This window comes from Lynx canadensis, chromosome B1 (genome assembly GCF_007474595.2).
Source record: "Lynx canadensis isolate LIC74 chromosome B1, mLynCan4.pri.v2, whole genome shotgun sequence".
Classification (NCBI taxonomy): domain Eukaryota; kingdom Metazoa; phylum Chordata; class Mammalia; order Carnivora; family Felidae; genus Lynx; species Lynx canadensis.
The window spans coordinates 105,187,945-105,213,372 of NC_044306.2; the positions used below are offsets into that span (position 1 = coordinate 105,187,945).

At 36.8% G+C, this 25,428-nt stretch overlaps 1 protein-coding gene and 1 non-coding gene across 2 annotated transcripts in view; both read right to left on the reverse strand.

Moving 5' to 3' along the window:
* USP53 (ubiquitin specific peptidase 53) overlaps nt 1-24,793 on the reverse strand; it is a 65,150-nt gene extending 40,357 nt beyond the window's left edge. Inside the window, exons 1-2 of the mRNA XM_030313152.1 lie at nt 24,550-24,793; nt 9,296-9,972 (exon numbers count right to left, since the gene is read on the reverse strand). Of these exons, the coding sequence (XP_030169012.1) occupies nt 9,296-9,439 (144 nt within the window). The 5' untranslated portion in view covers nt 9,440-9,972; nt 24,550-24,793. The remainder of the gene's footprint in view (nt 1-9,295; nt 9,973-24,549) is intronic.
* LOC115513213 lies at nt 2,534-2,598 on the reverse strand. Its single transcript, XR_003968620.1, has one exon. It is a non-coding gene; the product is annotated as a U7 small nuclear RNA (small nuclear RNA).
* Nucleotides 24,794-25,428: the final 635 nt, after the last annotated feature.

The following is a 25,428-nucleotide window of genomic DNA, read 5'->3' on the forward strand; positions in this document are numbered from 1 at the left end:
TTTGTTTTCAGAGAATTTAAAACCATACCATATGTCATAACTACTTAATTTTAGTTACATCATCAGATAAAATTCTAAAATATTCAGCCAAAAGAAAATAGCTTCCATAATCTGCTTATAAGGCTAGTGATGTGATTCTTTTCAATGTAACTGGAATGTTTTCCAGATTAACAAAATGTTTAAATTACACTAGATCTAAACTATAGAAAAAATATTTTGTGTGACTTCTCTATACATTATTCAGTGTAATAGTTTAACTCTTATTTTAACAAAATAGCAAAAATTATTCTAATTGTAGTTAATCCTTATCCTACTTCATTTTAAAATGTTGACTACAAGCAACCAATGGGTCCAGGGAGAAATCAAAGAAAAAAATTTAAGTGATATCTTGCCATTTGCAACAACATGGATGGACTTAAAGGGCAATAATGCTAAGTGAAATAAGTCAGGGAGAGAACAACAAATACCATATGATTCCACTCATATATGGAGTTTAAGAAACAAAACAAACAAGGAAAAAAAGAGCCAAAATAAAAAATAGACTCTTAAATACAGAGAACAAACTGATGGTTGCTACAAGGTCAATGGGTCAGGGATGGGTGAAATAGATAAAGGGGATTAAGAGTATATTTATCTTGAGCACTGAGAAATGTACTGAATTGTTGAATTCTTATATTGTACCCCTGAAACTAATATGCAAGTTAATCACACTTGAATAAAAAAACAAGGGGAATGGGGCCCCTGGGTGGCTCAGTCAGTTAAGTGGCCCACTCTTGATTTCAGCTCAGGTCATGATCTCGTGGTTTGTGAGTTAGAGCCCCGTGTCAGGCCCTGTGCTGACAGCTCAGAGCCTGGAGCCTTCTTCAGATTCTGCGTCTCCCTCTCTCTCTGCACCTACCCCATTTGTGCTCTGTCTCTCTCAAAAATAAATAACATTTTTAAAAAGTTAAAAAAGGGGGGGGGGGAATTGCTTAGAAATGTGGAGTGGGGGGAACCCCTAAGACAAATGAAAATGGAAACACAACGTTCCCAAATCTAGGGTATGCAGCAAAAGTAGTTCTAAAGACATTCACAGCAATACAGGCCTACCTAAAGAAACAAAAGTCCAAATAAATAAACTTTACATGTAAAGACTCTAGAAAAAGAATGAAACCCAAACTTAGTAGAAGGAAATATAATAAAGATCAGAGTAGAAATAAATAAAAGACAGACTAAAAAAAAAAAAAAAATTTAGAAAAGACCAGTGAAACTAAAAGCTGGTTCTTTGAAAAGAAAAAAAACAAAACAAAACAAAACAATAAACCTCAAACCCCAGAATTAGTTTAACAGGTGAATTCTACTAATCATTTAAAGAGTTGGTAATTATCTTTCTCAAAAATTAAAGAAGAAACACTTCCAAACTCATTCTACAGAGCCAACATTACCCTGATATCAAAACCAGACAAAGATACAGCACACAAAGAAAGAAAATAACAGGCCTACAGTTCTGATGAATACAGATGCAAAAATCCTCAACAAAATACTAGCAAACCAAATTCAACAGTACACGAAAGGACCATACACCATTATCAAGTGAGATTTATTCCAGGGATCCAAGGGTGGTTCAATATCTGTAAATTAATCAACATTATGCTACATTAACAAAACAAAAATCTTATGATCTTAATATATACAGAAACAGCATCTGACAAAAATTCAACATCATTTATGATAAAAACTCTCAACAAAGTTAAATATAAAAGAAACATACCTCAACATAACAATGACCATATATGACATAGAATAACATACTCAACAGTGAAAAACTGACAGCTTTTCCTTTAAGATCAGGGATAAGACAAAAATACCCACTCTGGTCATTGTTATTCAAGAAGTCCTAGCCACTACAATTAGGTAAGAAAAGAAATAAAAGGCATCCAAGTTGAAAGGAAGTGAAACTGTCACTATTTGCAAATGATGTAATACTATACATAGAAAACCCTAAAGACTCCACCAAAAAACTCTTAGAATGAATTTAGTAAAGTCACAAAATTAACATGTAGAAATCAGTTGTTTCTATATACTAATAATGAGCTATCAGAAAGAGAAATTAAGAAAACAATACCATTTACAATTGCATCAACAAAAATAAAATACCTAGGAATAAATTTAACAAAGGAGGTGAAAGACCTGTACAGGCATACCTCTGAGATATTGCAGGTTCAGTTCTAGACCACCACAATAAAGCTAATACTGCAATAAACCAGTCAAATAAACTTTTTAGTTTCCCAGTGTATATAAAAGCTATGTTTACCCTATGGTGTCATCTATTACATGTGCAATAGCATTAGGACTAAAAAACGATGTACATACCTTAATTTAAAAATATTTTATTGCCAAAAATGATAACCATCATCTGAGCTTTCAGAAAGTTGTAATTATTCTATTGGTGGAGGGTCCTGCCTCAATGTTGATGGCTGCTCACTGATCAGGGTAGTGGTTGTATAAAGCTGGGGTGGTTGTACAATTCTTTTTTTTTTTGGCAGTGGTGGGGTGGGGTTGTCTTCCAGTAAGGACTGGAAACCCTGCTAGACAAATTCTAAAAGAGCTGTAACTCTCACAATTTCTTAAAATAAGACCATAAACCTTGCCACATTGCCTTCCTTTCACCAACTATTTTTATGTAGCATGCAATACTGCTTGACAGAATTTTACCCACAGTAGAACTTTCAAAACTGGACTCAATCTTCTCAAACTCTGCTGCTGCTTTATCAACTAAGCTTATGTAATATTCCAAATCCTTTGTTGACATTTCAACAATCTTCACAGCATCTTCCAAGAGTAGATTCCATCTTAAGAAACCACTTTCTTTGCTCATCTGTAAGATGTTCTCATCCACTGAAGTTTTATGAGATTGCAGCAATTCACATCTTCAAGCTCCACTTCTAATTCTAGTTCTCTTACTTTTTCCACATCTGCAGTTACCTCCTCTACTAAAGTTGTAAACCCCTCAAAGTCATCCATGTACTTCTTCCAACCTATTAATGTTGGTATTTTGACCTCTTTCCATGAATCATGAATGTTTTTAGTAACATCTAGATTCATTAGTCTTCAAGAGTATTTTTAATTTACCTTGCCCAGATCCATCAGAGGAATCAATGCCTATGCCTATAGCCTTATGAAAGCTGTAGCCTTATGAAATGTTTTTTTGTTTGTTTGTTTTTTTGATGGAGTGCCCAAGCGGGGGGAGGGACAGAGAGAGAGGGAGAGAAAGAATCTTCAGCAAGCTCCATCCCCAGCACGAGCCTGATGCAGGACTCAATCTCACCACCCTGAGATCATGACCTGAGCCAAAATCAAAAGTCAGATGCTCAAACGATTGAGCCACCCAGGTGCCTCTGAAATGTATTTCTTAAATAGCAAGACTTGAAAGTGAAAATTACTCCTTGAAGAATGGATGTTGTGTTAACAGGCATGAAAACAACACTAATCTCACTGTACATCTCCGTCAGAGCTCTTGGGTAACCAAGTGCATTGTCAACGAACAGTAATATTTTGAGAGGATTTTTTTTTTCTGAATAGTAAGTCTCATTAGCAGGATGATTTGATAAACCATGTTGTAAACAATGTGCTGTCATCTTTGTTGTTCCATTTAGAGGGAATGGGCAGAGTAGATTTAACATAATTTTTAAGGGCCCTAGAATTTCTGAAATGGTAAATAAGTACTGGCTTCAATTTAAAGTCACCACCTACATTAGCCCATAACAACATATCCTGTCCTTTGAAGCTTTGAAGCTGGGCTTTGACTTCTCTTTTCTAGCTACGAAAGTTCTAGGTGGCATCTTCTTTCTATAGAAGGATGTTTTGTCTACACTGATAGTCTGTTGCTTAGCGTAGCCACCTTCATGAGTTATCTTAGCTAGATCTTCTGGGTAACTTGCTGCTGCTTCTACATCAGCACTTGCTGCTTCATTTTGCACTTTCTGTTATAGAAAAGGCTTCTTTCCATAAACCTCATGAACCAACCTCCACTAGCTTCAAACATCTCTTCTGCAGATTCCTCACCTCTCTCAGCCTTCATAGAATTGAAGATAGTTAGGGCTTACCTCTGGATTAGGTTTTGACTTAGGGGGATGTTGTGGCTGATTTGATCTTCTATCCAGACTGCTAAAACTTTTTCCATTTCAGCAAGAAGGCTTTTTCACTTTCTTATCATTTGTATTTTCACTGGAGTAGGACTTTTAATTTCCTTTGAGAACTTTTCCTTTGTATTCACAACTTTGCTGTTTGGCACAAGAGGCCTCACTTTCAGCCTCTCTCGACTTTTGCAATGCCTTCCTCACTAAACTTAATCATTTCTAGCTTTTGCTTTAAAGTGAGATACATGAGGCTGCCTTTCACTTGAACACTTAGAGGGCACTGTAGGTTTATTAATTGGCCTAATTTCAATATTGTTATGTCTCAGGGAATAGGGAAGCCCAAAGAGAGGGAGAGACATGAGGGAACAGCCAGTCAGTGAAGCAGTTAAAACACATATATTAACCAATTAAGTTTGCTATCCCGTATGGGTGCAGTTTGTGGGCCCCAAAACAATTACAATAGTAATATCAAGGCCAGTAATTACAGATCACCATCACAAATATAATAATGAAGAAGTCTGAAATACTCCAAGATTTTAAAAAATGTGACTAAGCCACACAAAGTGAGCAAATGCTATCGGAAAAATGGTGTCCACAGACGTGTTTGATATAGGGCTGCACAAACCTTCAGTTGGTAAAAAAAAAAAAAAGGCAGTACCTGCAAGGTGTAATAAAGTGAAGCACAATAGAGCGAGGTATGACTGTACTCTGAAAGCTGCAAGACATTTGTTGAAAGAAATCAAAGATGACACAAATGGAAAGATATTCCATGCTCATGGATTAGAAGAATTAATATTCTTAAAATGCCCATACTACCCAAAGCAATCTACAGATTCAACGCAATGCTCATCAAAATAGCAATGACATTCTTCACAGAAATAGAACAAATAATCCCAAAATTTGTATGGAACCACAAAGACCCTGAGTAGCCAAAGCAATCTTGAGAAAGAACACAGCTGGAGGCATTATGCCTCCTGATCTCAAACTATACTACAAAGCTATAGTAATCAAAATGGTATGGTAAACACAGGAATACAGAGACACATAAGTCAATGGAACAAAGAGCCCAGAAATAAACCCATGCTTATATGGTCAATTAATGTATGACAAAAGAAGAACATACAATGGAGAAAAAACAGTCTATTCGATAGTGTGGGGAAAACTGAACAGCTACATGTGAAAGAATGAAACTGAACCACATTTACACGACATACAAAAATAACTTCAAAATGGATTAGAGACTTGAATGTGAAACCTGAAACCATAAAATTCCTAGAAGAAAAGATACACACTAAGCTCTATCTGATATCAGTAATACGCTTTTTTTGGACCAATCTCTTTAGGCAAGGGCAAAAAAGCTAAAATAAACAAATGGGATTGCATTAAACTAAAAGCTTTTGCAGAGCAAAGGAAACCATCAACAAACCAAACAAGGAGGATGCCTGACTGGCTCAGTTGGCAGATCATGTGACTCTTGATCTCAGGGTTGTAAGTTTGAGCCCCACACTGGGTGTAGAGATTACTTAAAAATAAAAATATTTAAAAAACAAAACAAAAAGGCAGGGGCACCTGGGTGGCTCAGTCAGTTGGGCGTCCAACTTCGGCTCAGGTCAGGATCTCACAGTCTGTGAGTTTGAGCCCCACATAATAGGTCTCTGTGCTGACAGCTCAGAGCCTGGAGCCTGCTTCGGATTCTGTGTCTCCCTCTCTCTGTGCCCCTCCCCCACTCGTGTTCTCTCTCTCTCTCTCTCTCTCTCGCTCGCTCAAAAACAAACACAAAAAGAAACCAAAAAAAACAAAAAACAAAAAGGCAACCTAATTAATGGGAAAAGAGATTTTCAAATCATACATACAATAGGGGGTTGTTATCCAAAATATATAAGGAACTCATAAAACTTAATATCAACATCAACAACAACCCAATTAAAAATTGGGCAGAGGACTTGAATAGATATTTTTCCAAAGAAGACATACAGATGGCCAACAGACACATGAAAAGATGTTCAACATGGAAATGCAAATAAAAACAATAAGATATCATTTCACAAGTATCAGATTGACTATTATCAAAAAAGACAAAAGAATAACAAGTTTTGGTAAGGATGCGGAGAAAAGATAACCCTCATGCACTGCTGGTGGGAATGTAAATTAGCGTGTCACTACTGAAAACGGTACATTTTAATAATGTCTACTTTTAGTAATTTCTTACAAGACATACTCCACAATTTATTTCTCAGTGGTTTTTAAAAGTATTCATCAAACTGCATAACAATATTTACATTCTGAATTCTTAAAAATGAAGTCAGGCTTTTTTTAACAAAATCTATTTGAATAACTTTTGTTAGTAAGGATTGGCTTTGAAAATTAGTTTACATGGCACACATTTTAACATCTGCGACAACAGATCTCCTGAATTGAAGAGATAGAGGTGGAAGTTCAGGGCAGAGAACTGCAGAGGAGAGAGCTGCACAGAGAAAATACCAGAGCTCTACAGAGGGTCCCCTTTGAGTATTCAGGCAATACTGTGAGGAAACCACCTATGGCTGGGGAAAGAAGTATTCCAAAAGATTAGAGGGGATAGTGCCCAGAACTCAAACCCACCCAGGACAGTGCCTGCTCCCAATAGCCAAAGTTGAGTGCTTCATAATTCACAGATAATTGATTAAAGAAAGAAGGGTCTTGTCCAGTAGTAGATAAATTAATCCTAAACACAACTCTGGGACTGCCTGACAAAGCTTCAAAGTAAAATGATCAAACTGTTTCCAAATAAAGTATACCAGAACAAAGTTCAAGAATATTTCTAGGAATATAAAAATATCCATCACCCAACAAGATAAAACTCAAAATGTCTTACATCCAATAAAAAATTACTACACATTAAAATAAACAAGAAAACATATTCCCAAATGAGGACAAAAATCAGTTGAAACCCATAATTTGCAGAATGACAGAATTAGTAGACAAGTACATTAAAACAATAACTATGGGGCGCCTGGGTGGCGCAGTCGGTTAAGCGTCCGACTTCAGCCAGGTCACGATCTCGCGGTCCGTGAGTTCGAGCCCCGCGTCGGGCTCTGGGCTGATGGCTCAGAGCCTGGAGCCTGTTTCCGATTCTGTGTCTCCCTCTCTCTCTGCCCCTCCCCCGTTCATGCTCTGTCTCTCTCTGTCGCAAAAATAAATAAACGTTGAAAAAAAAAAAATTAAAAACAAAAACAATAACTATATTTCAAATGTTCAAGATACTATAGAAAAGACTGAACATGTTAAGTACAGACTTCAAAAAGATTTTTAAAAGACCCAGATCAAACTTCTAGAGGTAAAATTACAATGTCTGAAATCAAGATACGCTGGATGGGATTAATAGATTAGACACTAAAAGGAAAGGATTAATGAAGTTGAAAACATAGTAATAGAAACCACACAAAATGAAATCAAGAGAAAGAAAAAAAGATTGAGAGTGAAAATGAAAAGAGCATCAGTGGGCTGTGGGACAACCTGAGGCAACCACTTTTATATATAATTGGAATCCTCCAAAGGAAGAGAGAGACAAAAAAGTTTGAAGAAATAATGGTTGGGGAGCCTGGTAGCTCAGTCAGTTAAGCATCCAACTTCGGCTTAGGTCATGACTTCATGGTTCATGAGTTCAAGCTCCGCATTGAGCTCTGTGCTGACACAGTCAGAAATAATGGTCAAAAACTTTCCAAGTTTGATTAAAATCATAAACCCACAGATCTAAGATGCTCAATAAGCCCAAACACAAGAAACATGAAGAAAACTATGTTGAGGCACATCAACATCAAATTGCTTTAAACTAGTGAAAAAAAGAAAATTTTATAAGGAGCCAGAGAACAAGGACACATTACATACAGAGGTACAAAGAATGACAGTTTTTCATTAGAAATAATGCAAGCCAGAAGATAAAGGGCCAAAATCTTTAAAGTACTGAAAGAGATAAACTGCCAACTTAGATAGACTTCTTTAATGAGTAAAAATATCTTTCAAAAACAAAATTGAAACATTTTTTTCCAGACACACAAAAGCTGAAAGAACTCATTAACAACAGATCTGACCTACAAGAAATGTTAAAAGACTTCCTTCAAGGAGAATAAGTGATACCAGGATCTACACAAAGGAGTGATGAGCAACAGAAACAGCAATAACTATGTAGAGGAGTATAAATAACCTTCATGGTAAAGAGCAATGGAATGTTCATTTAAAAAAATATATTGCCACTGGAATATTTATCCATTTTCTGTACCATGTAAGTATGCTTTACACAACTACATACTGCATTTTGGAAGCCAGAGAAAAGGACAAAAATAGAGAGAAATATATATCTATATGTTAAAAAAAAAAAAAAGACCTAGAAAAGGGTTAACAGAAAAATATTTGTGATAGAAGCCCTTTCTCACAGCTGATTTAATTAAAAGCATTTCATTCCACGTTTTTTTGGTATACAGTATCTCCCTATTTCCAGTGCCATTCAATAAATATTTTCCTGCACTTCTCATAGCACTTAATGCCAGTGGGATCTTTAGGCCAGGGAAGAACAGTGACTGCCATTTAAGGGTCCCAATGTATATCAGAATGCTGATAGAAAAGCAAGGTTAGTACATACTTGCTAATTTAAAAGAATTTCAACAAGGACTGAAGCAAAATGGATTAATTTTCAATTCCACTAAAATAGTGGTGTCTAAATTATGATACCACACAGACGATTTAAGGCCGCAGTGGAAGGTGAAGGGAGTTTGAATCCTGAGAATTAACTGTGCATTCTCATTTCAACCCAGGCTATCTATGGGGATTCCACTAGATTCCTTTTAAAAGAAAAGGGGGAGGGGGGGAATAGATTAGTTGATTCAAAAAAACTATTTTACGTATTTCAGAAACATATTTTTAACTTACTAAATAAACATTTTAAGTCAAAAGATGTTTTTATAGCATAGATATACATTATTCTGTTGCAAAAACATTCCCATTTATATTAAACAAATAATATTCACTTCTGTTTATAATAAAAAAAATGCCAAGCCAAAATATTTTTGATACAATTAAAAGTAGTATTAAAAAGCCTTTCCAGTCAATAACTTTACTCTTAATTTACAGTATAAGAAACATTAAACAAAGGACTTCTTGAAAAGCACTTTTGAAAATTAAATAAGAAATTATGGTCTCACCTGTACAGCACTATTAAGAAAGCAGCTGTTTTGTCCTGGTTCATTTAACAAGCCTTTGGTAGGGGCCAGGGACAGCATACTTCCAGGTTGATAAGCTTTTCCAAGATTGCCACCAGGTTTCCGTAAGAATTTCACCCATGCCATTTTCAAGAAACTCTGTTTACATTAAAGCTAAGAATTATATATTTTACATGATATTTCTGATGATAAAAGGGATGATGTCTTGAATTGTCCACTTAAATTCAATGCAATTATAATAACATAAGTTTCCAAGTCCATATCTTTCCTGTTGCTGTAAATTTTTGATGACTTTGTCAAGCAAAAATAGGGTACGCAAACACTGAAGTTCTAAAAACGAAAGCTATTTTAAACATGACCTTAAAATTTTTATATGTGTTTAATTTTATAAGAGAGTTGTATAGTTAAGGTAAAAAAAAGATTTTTTTTTTAAACTGCTAAAAACAATGTCAATGAACAAATAATTTTCTTTGAAGTACAAGCCATTTGTCTTGATGATTTAAAAACCAGATGATACAAAAAGATGTCGAGTTCACATTTGGCACGATTCCTTTGGTCATTTGTTTTCCTTATGTTTTTTTAATAAGAAGATTCCCTTTCCCAGGTGAAGTTATCAAAGGTGACTCCATATTTGTTATCAAAGTGACTTCAAAGCAAATCTACAAGAAAGAAAATAGATGTTTAAATAAAAGTAAAGGCTAATCAAGAAAATTGCTACCTTACTATTTGAACACAAATACCGAATATATACCCAAGGAGGATTATAACTAATAATGTTCTAAAATATGAAAATGAAAACATTATTCTTCATTAAAAACTTTTAAAAAATACCCATGTGACATCAATCACAACCAACTTGAACATTTCAACGGTGAGTGGTTTCATAAGGAAAATATTTTACAGAAAACTAGAATTAAATTAGATCTCAGGTAGTATTTTCAAAAGTACTAACTTTGTTGTCAACACTAAATTGCCTTGCTTATTAAAACAAATACTTATACAGACATTCTATGTTATCTTTCTTACACAGAATCATATCATTTTCCCAAGAAACCCAGGAGATTTTACACAAATTGATATGCATTAAATAACTCAGAAGAGGGACGCCTGGGTGGCTCAGTCGGTTAAGCTTCCAACTTTGGCTCAGGTCATGATCTCACGGCTCGTGGGGTTGAGCCTGCGTTGGCTCTGTGCTGTCAACTCGGAGCCTGGGGCCTGCTTTGGATTCTGTGTCTCCCTCTCTCCCTGCCCCTCTCCCACTCATGCTGTCTCTCAAAAATAAATATTAAGAAAAAAATTTTTTAAATAAAAAATAAACAAAATAACTCAGAAGAAACCTTAAATTGATAAACAAATCTTGGTGAACTAAAGTAAATTTCTACATTATTCACAAATGCATGTTCTTGACTAAAAAGACTTTAAATTTAATTAAAAGCAATTATCACTGAGGTGCCTGGCTGGCTCAGTCAAAAAAGCGTGCAATTCTTGATCCCAGCGTCATGAGTTCAAGCCCCAAGTTGAGTGTAGAGATTAGTTAAATAAATAAAATTTTAAAAATAAAACAAGTATTATTAATAAGTTTTGTTTAATCAATTAAATATCCTTCTTATATTCATTCACTCAACAAACATTTACTGAGCCAGGTATTCCGCCAGGCACTGGACTAAGAATGAGGAAAGGCAGACAGACACTAATACAATGAGTAACAACTTGTAACTTGTACTAGAAGAGCTATGTGCTGAGTGCTAACAGAAAAACAATGCAAGGAAAGAGGGTGGAAAATGCATATAATGTGAGACAGTTTGCACTTTTAAACAGGATAGTCATGGAAAGTCTAGTTGCAGATTGTTGCCTTTGCACAAATGTTTGAAGGAGGTGAAGATACCACCTGGGAAAAGACATTCCCAACAGAGTGAATAGCATGCTTAGCATGTTGGGAAAATAGTAAGCTATCCAAAGTGGCAGGAGAAATGTGAACAAAGAACAGAGAAGATGAAAAGGAGGGATGGGAACAGATCATGTGGGTGTACTGAAAAACCTCTGTGAGGACTTTGGCTTTAAACTCTTTTTCAAAGCACAAAAACCTACGAAAGAATGAGATAGATCAGTTCAATACCAATGGTCAAATGCCCACTAAGGAAAGCATTGAGGAATAAAGAAGCATCTTATATAAAGACTTAAAGCCAGGGCTTATTTCCAGCCCAACATATTCGCTCATCACTTATTAGCTGTTTGGTCTTAGATAAATCCTTATCCTCTCTGATTTACAGCTTCTTCATCTATAAAATGGAGATAACAATAATAGCCCCAATTAACATAGATTAAATGTTTCAAGAATTCTAAAACACTATACTATGTTAGTTGTCTCCTTTTTAACTCTGTGGATTTCAACCTTCCCTAAAGTGATCTAAATGATCCCCAAATATTTAATATAAATTAAGTTTTTAATAAAAGCATAATATTACAACATTAAAGGAGCTATACATTGGTAGTAAATTTGTATTTTTAATGAAAGAATCCTATTAAAATGATATTCTTTCATCATTTACTAGGCACCAGGTTTGCATCATGAACTGTGCTGAAGTATATAAAACAACCCCTCCCTTTAATGACCTTACTTTGGTGAAGGGCAAACACACAAACAGATAATTTTAAAATACTGTGGCTTCCACTCTTGTGCAAGATGTCAAACTAGTATATGCCCTCTGCTCCCTAACCCCAGCCCAAGTCTGGAGATTATACAAAAGGAATAGGTAGCCAAATGAGAAACAGGAAGAAACCTTAAGGACACCAAAGTAACTGGCTCCTAAAGTGGGAGGGAAATAGCAGCTAAGAAATAGAAAGGGACAAGTGCTACAGACTGGAAAAGAGCTTTCTAGGTAGGACCTTTTCCTTTCTTCACATTGCTCTCGGCAGAGAATTCTCACCCCACACAATGCAATGAAACAGGAAAGTTCAGCTACCACGCTAGTGCCATCTGGAGTGTAAGGGAGATTATAACATAACAACAGAAAAGCACTAGAGCACAACCAGTTTGGGAACTGGTAACAAGTACGGGGACCTGCAAGGGCCCTGTGTGTTCTTCTCTCATGCCTACTTCACAAATAGAACAGAGATTAGTAGGATCTGGAAAAAATCATGCCGCTAGGCTGGGTAACAGTTCTCTCAGGCTGCATCACTCCAGATCAAGCCCCTCTACTCACATCCTACCTCTACTCACTGAAATCATTTGAATATACACAAATGAGAGTTCACCCTTCTCATGTAAACATTATTAGTTTGTAATTTGGATGTACTCCAGGAAAAAGATAACCAGACACTTGAGGAGTAGCAGCAAACTGAACATTTTACAACATAGGAAACAGAATAAACAGACCGAAGGGAATACAAATTTAAAATAAACAATAAATATCCACCAACTGAATATGGCAGCTTTTTAAAATACTGCAATTTTGCAAAAGAATGACTTAACTAGCAAAATGGATAGAAGTGAAAACCATATTAAGAAGCAATAAGCTCAGATCAGGAAATTTTCCTGCAAGTACTAAAAAAGGAGTAAAGAAGTAGAAAATATAAGCATTTCAAAAAAGCTAAAAGGCATGAGTGAAATCTAAAACTACCAATACTATCTAAAAGAATTCCCAGAAAAAGTAAATTGAGTAAACACTTTTAAAAATGACTATGATTTTTCCACAATTAAAAGCCAAAAAACTCACAGACAGAGAATACATAACTCAAAAAAATCCACACATGATGTGGGGAAGGAAGTAGGATGAAAGTTATGAAGCCTTAAACTGAAAAGAGAGAGAAAAAAGAGATTTTCAAGCCCATTTATTGGCAAACAATAGAAATGGAGACACCTGCGTGGCTCAGTTAAGCGTCCGACTCTTTATTTTGGCTCAGGTCACGATCCCAGGGTGGTGGGATTGAGCCCTGTGTCAGGCTCTGTGCTGAGTGTACAGCCTGCTTGGGATTCTGTCTCCCTCTCTCTCTCTGCCCACCCCCCCCCAACACGCAAGCTCACTCGCTCTCTCTCTCTCTCTCAAAATAAACATTTTAAAAAGAAAGAAAACATGAATCAAAAAATAAACTTTTGTAAAAACTAATATAACAGACAAAATTTTCACAAGCTTGATTAAGGAAAAAAAGAAACAGATATATAAACACCAAGGAAATTGATAAATGAGAAATGACCACAGATACAGAAGCAACCAAAAGAACAATAAACGAATATCACTTAAGTTTTATGGCAATAACTTTCAAAATCTAAAGGAAAGGGTAATTTCCCCCAAAAATACAAATTAACAAAATCAAGCCAAGAAAAAGTAGAAAATATTTTCGAAACCTAGAACAATGTGGAAACAAAAGTTCTCCCACTGCAAATGCCATCTGGATCACATGGATTCAAAGTTCAATTTTATCTAAAAGTTAAAGAACTGTTAATTCTAATGGTATATTATTGCAGGGCACAGAAAAAATAATATACAAAGTATCCCAAATCATTTCATGAAGCTAACATAACCTGAATATCAAAACACGATAAATTTCAGACTAATGTGACTTGGATATAAAACTCATAAATAAAGCACTAGCAAACATAATGCATCAATGTGTCAAAGGATAATATACACTATTGAAAAGAATAGTCAAGGAGGGTTTATTCCAGGAATGCAAATGTGATTCTACATTCATGTTTTCAATAAATATTCGGGAGGTTATGCAGAAAAGGGCTAACAAAGCAATGTTTGCAACAGCCAAAAGGTGGAAACCCAAATGTTCATCAACTAATGGAAGGGATAAACAACATATGGTATGAGCATGTTACGTGTGTATACATACTCTAACAGTGGAATATTATTCAGCTATAAAAAGAAATGAAGTTGGGGCGCCTGGGTAGCTCAGTGGGTTAAGCGTCTGACTTCGGCTCAGGTCATGATCTCGCGGTCCGTGAGTTCGAGCCCCACATCGGGCTCTGTGCTGACAGCTCAGAGCCTGGAGCCTGTTTCAAATTCTGTGTCTCCCTCTCTCTCTCTGACCCTCCCCTGTTCATGCTCTATCTCTCTCTCAGTCCCAAAAATAAATAAATGTTAAAAAAAAAATTAAAAAAAAAAAAAGAAATGAAGTACTTTTCATACTACCATATGGATGAACACCGAAAACACTTTGCTAAGTGAAAGAAGTCAGTCATGCAGGACCACACGTTATGTTTCCATCGATACAAAATGTCCAGAACAGAGAAATCTAGAGACAGTCAGTGGTTGCTTTGACTGGAGAAATGGGGGCTATAGAGATGAGAAGGGAAGAGTAACAGCTAAAGGATACAAGGATTCTTCTCGAGATGATGAAAATGTTCTAAAATTGTGGTGATAGGTCTGCCTAAAAACTACTGAATTGTACTCTTTCAATGAGTAAATTGTATGATATGTGAATTATATTTCAATAAAACTACGTAAGAAAAAAGAAAAAAGACAACATAGCAAGACCAGAGATTGCCATCTCAGAAAGGCCTGTTTGCAAGGTTTTAGGCTTTTGGAATTTAAATTTTTGAGAGGATTCCCACCACAATAACTAGTGAGTGCTGGTTACTGTGCCTGAACTGCGTTTTATCCTGAACACCTGCTTTCCTTCTGGAAGTATGGAATTTTGATAACCTATGAAGCAGAGGATAACTATGTGACTACTCCAATAAAACCCTATGCACTGAGTCTCTAAACAGCTTTCCGACAGACAACACTTTACTTGTCACCACAATTTGGTGCTGGAGGAATTCGTGTGTTTTTTGTGACTCCGCTGGAAAAAAATTGTGAGAAACTTGTGCCTGATTTCCATCAGACATCACCCCATGATCGCTCCCCTTTTGCTGATTTTGCTTTATTTCTTTTTGCCCTAATTAATAAAGCATACCAGGAAATACTATATGCTGAGTACTCGAGTTTTACAAAATCACCAAACCTGGGAATGAGAGGGATCTTGGAGACCTCAACACAGAGGCATTATGAAAGTACTTTGTTTCTATCAGGCTTGCAAAGTTAAAAGACACACTGTTGGTTGGGATAAATGGAAAGAAGTGCTTTCTCTTCTTGTTGACTAATAAAACATGTAATTATACTGTACTACCCTTGCAGAAATATTATATCAACCTGGCAACAACCGTTAAATTTAAAAACATTTATTTATTTATTTATTTATTTATTTATTTATTTATTTATTTATTTATTTATTTTTTCCATTTGAGAGAGATAGAGAGAGAAGGGGAAAAGGACAGAGGGAAAGGGAGAGAGAATCTTAAGCAGGCTCCATACTCAGCACAGAACCTGACACGAGGCTTGATCTTACAACCCTGGGAACGCGACCTGAGCCAAAATCAAGAGTTGGACACTCAACCAACTGAGCCACCCAGGCACCCCAAAACAAACACCCTTCAATCTAAAAGCTCTAATACTGAGATTCTATGCCCCCCCAAAAGTATTACCTTTTTGAGCTATATTATGTAGATGCAATAAATACGGAAAGAATCAAAATGAATATCCATAAACAGGAACATAATTATATAAGAGGGTGTTTTTGAGTGACAAAGGCAAAATGCAGAAATGTAATATAATCCCATTTTTGTAAAACATGTGAAAAAATATATACGCTTTACATGAACTTCTTAACAAGGAAGAGTGTGTATATGTTTTATTAAAATGGGGATGGACAGCCAAACTTGAAAATAAAAGTGAAAAAAAAAAAGCCTGTACGAAAAAAACCGATAGTATGTATCTTAATTATTCACACATTATATAAGTTATGTACGTGTATACACACACAAAAAATTTAAATAAATACGACATACCAGAAAACAATAAATGAAAAGAAATTTGATATTGCAATTTTAGGCTCAGATAAAATTGACTGAATAAAAATACAACTGATCTCTCTACATTGATTTTGTATCCTGTAACTGTACCGAATTCGAGCATTAGTTCTAACAGTTCCTGCTGGAGCCTTAATAGTTTCACTTCTTCTTTTCCTATTTGGATGCCATTTATTTCTTTTTCTTGACTAACTGCTCTGGCTAGGACTTCCAGTGCTATGTTGAATAGGTGTGGTGAGAATGGGCACCCTGTTTTGTTTCTGATCTTAGAGGAAAAGCTTTTGCCTTTTCATAATTAAAAATGATGTCAGCTGTGTAATTGTCATAAATGGCTTTTATTATATTGAGGCACATTCCCTCTATACCCACTTTGTTGAGAAATTTTATACTGGAAGGATATTAAATTTCGTTAAATGCTTTTCTGCATCTAATTTTTCCTTTCTTTAATGTGGTATATGACATTTATTGATTTTCAAATATTGAACCATCCTTGCACGTCAGGAATAAATCCCACTTGATCATAGTACATGATCCTTACAATATGCTACTGAATTTGATTTGTTAACATTTTGCTGAGAATTTTTCCATCTATACTTGCCAGGGATATTGGCCTATATTTTCTTTCCTTGTAGTGTCCTTATTTATCTTTGTTATCAGGGTAAAGCTGGCCTCATAAAAAGGAGTTTGGATGTGTTCCCTTTTCTTCAATTGATTTAAAAATGAATATTAAGCTAGAAAACAAATTGAATTGTATTCACCCAATGGCATATTAGAGTCCTAACCTCCAGTGCCTGTGAATACTTGGAAATAGGGCTTTTGCAGATGTAATGAGGTTAAGATGAGGTCATTAGTGTGGGCCCTTATCCAATAAGGCTAGCAGTTATCATTAAAAGAGACAGAAACACACAGAGAGAATACTGTTTAATGACAGGCAGAGAATGGTGTGATACAACTACAGGTAAGGAAACACCAAGGATTGACAGCCACCACCAGAAGCAAAAAGGAGAAAGGAAGGCTTCTGCTCAGAGCCCTTGAAAGAAAACAACTCTGCCAACCTTGATTTTGGACTTCCAGCCTCTGGAGCTGTGAGAGAATAAATTTCTATTGTTTTATGTCATTCATTTTGTTCTGCTTTGCTACAGCGGTCCTAGAAAACTAATAAAAGCGCTAATAAAGCTATGAAATTCCTTTGTTCTTTTACGTTTATTGGGATTTGTTTTGATTATAAAATATTACATAGATTTTTAAAATAACATAGAAGTACTGCATAGGGAAAATATAGAATACCCATAATCCTACATAAAATCACTGCTAATAAAGCTACTGAAATATATTTTTAATAGTATCCTGGCCTAACCATCAAACTATAAAGTAAAATTTCATTTTAACATCTTTTCACTAATAAGCAATACAGCAACTCAAAGACATGCTGAAGACTTTTTATTGGTACACTACAACTGTTCACCTAACTAGTAAAAGTATTCAAGGTTTCATTTTCAATAACTCGATAGCAAGGTGAAGAGGTATAGCAAGGTGAAGCAATTAAAAGCCTAATTCATTATAGAGGTATCTTGACTTCTGTAAATTGAAGGATTAGAGTAAGGAAGATACAACTGAAAAACAGATATCCTTTGACACACAAAACCACTGTCACCCCACAAATGGAGGTATTGGAGAAGAGTGTACTAGAACATTTATAAAACAAAGACAGAAAATGAGATTAAAGTCATAAGAAAATACTGTACCACCACAAACAAAAACAGCAAATTTTAAGTAATTCCCAATGTTCTGTAATTTTTTGCACTATTTCTTTTCATCTAAAAAAGAACTATGCTTTATCTCTCATGGCTTTTACCTACTCACTAGTTCCCACTGATAACTAACCAGAGAAAGACATGAGTTCATGTGTATCCAGAATACAGAGTATGAACATTAAAGACAATGGCTTATAGCAATCTGTTTTAAGATACGACTTCAGAAGCCAATTATGCCAAAGCAGGCATAACCTAACATTTCTTTGCCTTGACAAAGGCCAAAACGGAACTCTTGCTTTGCCTATATCTTCCCCCTCATCTCATTTGATGGTAACTTTGTCTTTCCAGTTGCTGAGAACAAGTATCTTGCTATGATCTTTGACTCTGCTTTCTCACCTACCTCTGTCAGAATGTGACCAATTCTCACCCCCTCCGCTTCTACTATTCTCGCTTCTACTATTCTCGACGTATCCATCATCAAATCTTTCCTGGATTGCTAGTATAGCCTAATTGTCTCCTAGACGCTGCCCTTACCCAACAAAACCTACCCTCAAGAACAGGCAAAAAGAGCCATCTAAAATTAAATCATAATGTCATCCCCCTCCTTATAATCTTTCACGGGTCTTTATTACCTTCAGATTAAAACCCAAAAAGTCTTTACAATGGACTGCAAGGCCCTATACTACCTGCCAAAAGCAAAAAACACTTTTTTCTATACTCTCACTGCACTAATGAGACCAGATGTGTAATTCCACAACAAGCCATTCTCCAATTCTCAGTGGACACCAACACAATACCTACAATTTAACTCAATTTTGACATTATCTACCTGCAGTCAGTGTCAAATCCCAAGACAAGGGCTCAGTCCCAAAAGACCATCCCTCTCACTTCAGCTGCTCATCACATGTCCCAAGTTGTTACCTGTATTTCTGATTAATTGCCTATAATTTGGAGGTTCCCATGACATTCTCCATGGATCCAATTAATTTGCTAGCATGGCTCACAGAACTCAGGAAAACAGCTTACTGACTAGACTTGAGGTTTATTATGAAAAGATACTCAGAAACAGCCAGATGGAAGACAGGCAAAGGGTAAGGTATGTGGGAAGGGGGATGGAAATGTCCATGCCCTCTCCAGACATACTGCCCTCCCGGCACCTCCCTATGTTCAACAATCCAAAAGCTCTCCAAATCCCTTCAGTTAGGATTTTTTATGGAGGCTTCATTACACAGGGCACAACTGATTAAATCACTAGCCATTAGTGATTAGCTCGAAATCCACAGCGCTCCCCTCCCTGGAAGTGGAGGGAGGTGGACAGGCTGAAAGTTCAATTCCTCTAATCACACAGTTGGTTCCCCTGGCAACTAGCGCCCCCTCCTAAGGCTATCTAGGAGCTCTGAACCACCAGTCATCTCATTAGCATGCAAAAAAAACACATTTATTGCTTCCAGAGATTCCAAGGGTTTTAGAGGCTGTGTGCCAGAAAATGGTGCAGAGATCAAATACTGTATATATTTCTTACTATGTCACACCTGCCCATCCCCTCACCTTCACCTCTAAATACTTTTCCTATACTTTCTCCACTGCAGTTCTATCACCCTCCTTGTTTCTGAACACACCATGCAAACACCTGCTTTAAAGTGGCTATTCTTCTGCCTGGAACACACTTCCCCTTGATACCCACATGACTTCTCCCTGACTCCCTTCGGGATTGCTCTGTTCAAAAAACACCTTCTAAATGAGGCCTATATTGATTTAAAATTGCAACCACAACCTCCACTCCACACTCCCAACTCCCCTTACCCTGCTCTACCACCTTTCTTTTCTCCTTGGCATTTATCACCATCTTATATACTATATAACTGACTTACTAGGATTATTATTGTTTCTCCTCTCAATCATCTTAGAATGTAAAGGGAATCCCAGGCAGGTAAAACAGTGCACAGTACACGGTAAGTACTCACTAAATATTTATTAAAGAAAGCTCAGGAAATAAAGTGAAACCTCAATCAACAAATCAGTGCTCCTATACCAAAGATGACCTAGGCAATCAAGACTCAGGACAATCTCCCACCAAGTGGCAGCTACATCATTGTCAGTACTATTGCCAAGGAGGTAGGATTATTTCAGGCCTATACAACATACTATATAGGAGGAAAAGTCTTCCAGAATTCAAACATCCTGCTTGAAACGGAAGGCCACCATGAGAGGGGCAAGAGTTTTACTTTGCAGGCCAAGAAGTTTAGAAGACATCTGGTGGACAAAGAATGCCCTGATAGGTTCTTGACAAGGACAGAATCCATGGTCTAATACTGATCTCAAGTGTCCCACAATTATTTATTCCACCAATGATAAAGCTTCTAGCATCACAGAAAATTACTCAACTATTCAATCATTAAAATCATATCAGTTACATAATCTATAATCATAATGATATAAAAAGGTTCATAGTTGTTAAATATCATAAACCATGTATAAAATACCCAATAAATGCCCAAAATAAGTAGGCATTCAATAAATGTAAGCTAACTATAATGATAGCAGCAACACTACCTTTGAGGTAAATGGTCTTTAATAATATAAAGAAACATTTGAAAAGAAAGTAAAAGCTGTATTATATATATATCTCATTTTGCTATCTTTCTCCATTTCCTTACACTGATGTATCAATCTTGACTATAGCCTTAGTTAGATCAGATAAATTGTACAATAAAGTATCAATTTCTAAATTTCAGTATCTGTGAATAAGTTATTCTTAGTAGAAAATAAAACAATTTCATTTACAGAGCTATCCTACTGTAAGAAACTTAACATGAAAAATTCTAATTTACAAAAAAAAGTGTTTGGGAATGCTTCACTTTACAAATGGATTCATCACAGTATTGTTTTAAACATTCATTTACAACCTTTTGGACTAGAGAAAGAGAAATTAAGTTAAAACATTAGAAGGCAATGCATCGGAAATAAATGGAAAGCAACTCTGGAATAACAATGCAAACAAAAGAGATTTAATTTAGAAAAATTCAACCTATGTACCACTTTTCAGAAAAATAACTACAAACTTCCTTAATGAGAACTTTAATTCATAAATAACATGATCCATCCAGCCATAAAACATAACTAGAGCACCCAAAATACATCTGGACACTGCTCTCATCATGTCTCTGGGTCCCGGAGTAAAGCTCCTCTGCCTGCCTACCACCCTTCGTGGTGTCCATATGGTACTCTCCGTACACCTGAGATGACAGCACACATACCATCATCTCCAGGTTCTCTTACTCCGCGTTCCCTCTACAGAAACACAGTACAGAGTTTTAAAAGAAATGTACAAAGTGCATTGGTAACACAAAAATGAAGTAATCTACTGTCCTTTGCTGGCTTAGAAAATACTTCATAGGTGTGGTATGGGTGACCAGTAAGTTGAAAGGGTAATGGGAGGAGGAGAAGTGGTATCTTACAAAGGTAAGGTGTAAGAAAACAAGAACTATTGGATCTTTGGAAATTCATTTCAGTTTGGGGGAGGATTGGGAACAGGCTGAGATGAGGCTCAGAAAAGGAAGACCTCATATTTCTGACTACTTTACCTTTGTCTCATTGATTTTTGATTCTCTAGTGCCTAGCATACAATAGGTCAATAAATGTTCATTGAATAAATTTGCTAACTCAGAAAATCACAAAAAGGAAGTAAAAAAAGTTTGGAATTTGGAGGTTCCAAATTCCAAAGGAAAAGTATTTCTTCAAAATGCTTTCTGCAGGTCAATATTTACAAAATAGAAGTAAACAGAGGTTACATTTACAAAATGTGTTCAAAAATACCAAATTAATTAAAAAAATATCACAATTCGGATAACTGAAATGTTAGTTTAGGTACTGAAACATGGTTTATGTTGCATAATATTTTATTATCTGATGAATTACAAATATGAATATAAGCAGCAACTTTTCTGAAGTGACTCATAAAACAAAAATTCTTCAACCACATGCAATGGTTTGTAGCATTTTTGTGTATGTCAGAGACACTTTTGGTGGCCTAATGAGGCCTATGGACTCCACGGGAAAACGTTTGTAAATGCATAAAATAAAATTCATAATATAATTCATCAATTATGTTAAAATTCAGTTCTAACCACAGACTACAGTTCAAATCATGGAACCTCCTTTAAGAATTCTTGATAGAGGGTATCAGTTAACTTGGAAAAGCAAAGAATAGACACTTCTTACCTAAAGAGCACCCCCCATATATATGTAATATTCCTATTACCTTAAAAAAGCTCATAATAAATTACCAAGATTAGGATATTATATAAAGTTAATATTTAAAAGTTTAAATAACTTTTGAAGGTTTTATTTGTGGTAGAACAGGCTGCTTCTATTTCTTGTTCCTACTATGTGCATCTGTTGTAATGCAAAATTTTCTAACATCATTTCATCTGTACAAAATTAATAATATACTAATGCTATATTTGTATCATCACTAATCTCTAGCTAGTTCTCCAAACATGACATCTACTAGTACACTTCCTCCCTTAATCCAAGAGCTCATGAGTACTAGTAGGCTAGACTGACAATCTTCTGGGCCCCAGCACACCTAGCACGCTCTGTATTCAGAATACTTTCAGGTGCACTACATAAACGACCTCACTGTAGGTTGTCTTTGGGATCTATAATTAAGAAACACCTTATAGTTAAAGCTGTCAAATAACAAGATCTGCTCAGTATTGTAGTAACTAAATGTCTTTGTAGGATAACTTAATCTACCACTTTACAGATTTCAAACATACTTTTGGAAAATTGTAGGGTACAGCAACATCCTCCCTAGCATGGTAGGTGAGTTCCAAACAGTATCAACAGGGAAGATAAAAATAACTCTCATTTTGACTCTTTAATGGGCATATCACCTTAAAATAAATCAGAATTTTTACTTTTTAACTCTTTGTCTTGCTAAGACTTCTAAACCATAATTCTAAAATTGTGTTTGATACTACAGTTTAAAAGAAACATTTATTTGACACTAAATACAAAAAAATCTTGAATCAGTACATTGTAAAATCATAAAAAATTTTGAAAAGAGATTTTCTTTTTTAAGGAAGAGAACAAACACGGTGGAGAACGGTACCCCTCCCATATTAAAATAGCTATCTTTTAAAAAACTTCTTTTTGTATCTTCTAGAGAATATTAATGGGTTGACAACTAGTGTCAAGTTTCATGAACAATATACAATCTACATATGTTTACAAAAAGTTTTTAACTAATAAAGAAAAAAAGGTGTTCTTGATTACTTATTTTCTACACTGCAGGAAAAAATACACATAACTACCAATGAGTTTAATTTGTGAACAAACTTAAATAAATCACTTTATAGCTTATTACCAGTAATCACGAACGTAGACAAATTGTCCAAAAAAGCTCATTTTAAGAGCCTCCAAAATGTAAAACAAAAACAAAACCTGTGTTTTTTCCAGACTGTAATTAACTCTTACTTACAGTTGAGTTTGTCTATTTGAATTCTTATGACAATGGCAGATAAATCATGTATTACTTTTACAAAGTAAGTTTTATTTTTCTAATTTCTCCTTCACAGGATGAAGGAGCTTTGCCTAGGCCATCATCAGGAAACCAAAAATAGAAAATTAAACTAACAAGTACCCATTTAGCCAAAAGCTCATTTCAATCAGAATTTTGTTAGTACTTGTTACTTCCTTTAAACACTGAGAATTAGCAATGTTCTTTTAAAGAACAGAGTTAAAAGCGAATCAGACCCTAATTACAAAGAACTTCCGAAGTTTAAACATCCCTCACAATAGCCTTGAAAATCCAGTGCAAAAGTATATATATATTTTTCCAGATAAGGAAACATTCTGGCATACTCTGCTGTCTAACAAATAAAGCCTTCCAGTACATTTTGCAAGCATTAATCAGACTTTGCATTGATACAGAAAACCTTGCAGCAAGATAACAAAACCTCAGAACATGCTCAGATTGCAGTCTTTAGAAGGCCTCCCTAGTACACCTGTACAAGTACTTCCTGTTCTCCAACGATGTTTAAAAGTAGTTTGGTAAATGTCCCATAAGTTGTTGTCTAAAAGCTAAACATTAACTTCATAAATTACTACTACCAACCAGAAACCACCAGCCCAAAGATTCTTACGTATCCAGTCATCTCTCTTCTCCAAGGAGGACAACATAACCATCTGGACCCCTTTATAGAGCTGCTGCTCGGGAGTGGCAGTGGCTTCGCAAGCAAGGCGCAGGGGCCAAGTAAGCTATAGTCACAATCCCAACGCACCCAGCTGGACTCCAGGTTCTGCCTCTTGCCCGCCCTCAAACACAGCAGCAAGAACAGCCACGACCCAGTAAATTGAGCACCTCCTTTCGCCTCCCGCGCGCCTCCAGCCTGCCCAGAGGCATCTTCGCCAGGCCGGGACGTGACGGGCAGGAGGCGGGCAGGCTGCGTGCCCTCGGGCGCCTGAACCCGGGCGAAAAGTCCGCGGAGCAGGAGCGGAGGATGTCACAGGGCTGCTGCTAGGGGAGAGACAAGGTCTGGCGCTGAAACTGGGGTCTCCCACTCAGGCCCGGGGTCTCCAGTCGTTGGATCTCTATCTAGAGACTAGTTTCGGAGACTTACCTTGAGCTCTGCCCTCCTAACGAGCGGAGCGTGCGGTCCAGGTAGAGAAACACGGGCCTTCCACTTCCACAGGGCTACTTCCCGCTGGCCCAGCTCTGCCTCACGCCAACACCCGGCTGATACTAACAGCTGCCACCGTAGCCGAGGTTCACCGGGAACTGGAGCAGTGGCGTCTGGTATCGCCGCCCAGAGCTCGACCCGGAGCACGGAGCATGCGCACACGCCCCAACACCCAAGGGCCAGTCAGGACAGTGACACCTGCGATCAACAGGTCCCGGGAGACCCGCCCCAATCTCCGCCTCGCGCCCGCCCCGCCTCCTTGGGAAAGGCTCCGCCTTCACGCTCACCGAGTTAACCCCGCCCCGCACGCGATTTCCCGGCTTTCCGGACCTGGCGAACTGTATTCCCGCGGGGGTTCGATTGGGCGCGCGATCCAGTTGACTTACTCCAAGGCGCGAGATCCCGCGAGAGCAGGAGCTTGAACATTTCCCCTAAGGCAGGGCGGTGTGGGAGGGCTTGCTGAGCTGTTGGGAAAGGTGCGTGCAGGTTGGCTCTGTGGTGTGGAAGGAGGGCTAGTTCTCCTCAAGTGGAGGTGATTATTCTGGTGCTCTTGGTCATTATATTCGGTATTTTCTAAGCTCAGGAACGCGGACCTACCGAGGACTGGGCTTTAGGTTAGTTAGGCATTGTTACCTGAGAGGGAACAATCTGTACTGCCTGGCACCAAACTACTTGCGAATATGCAATTCCTTTAGCTTTCTGTGAATCATTATGATCTGTTTGCAGTTAAATGGCTTCCATTGGCATGAATGTATATTCCCTAACTGGTTGTTTCGTGACTGTTAATAAAATCAAAGCTGTAATAACCGTGTTGACTCG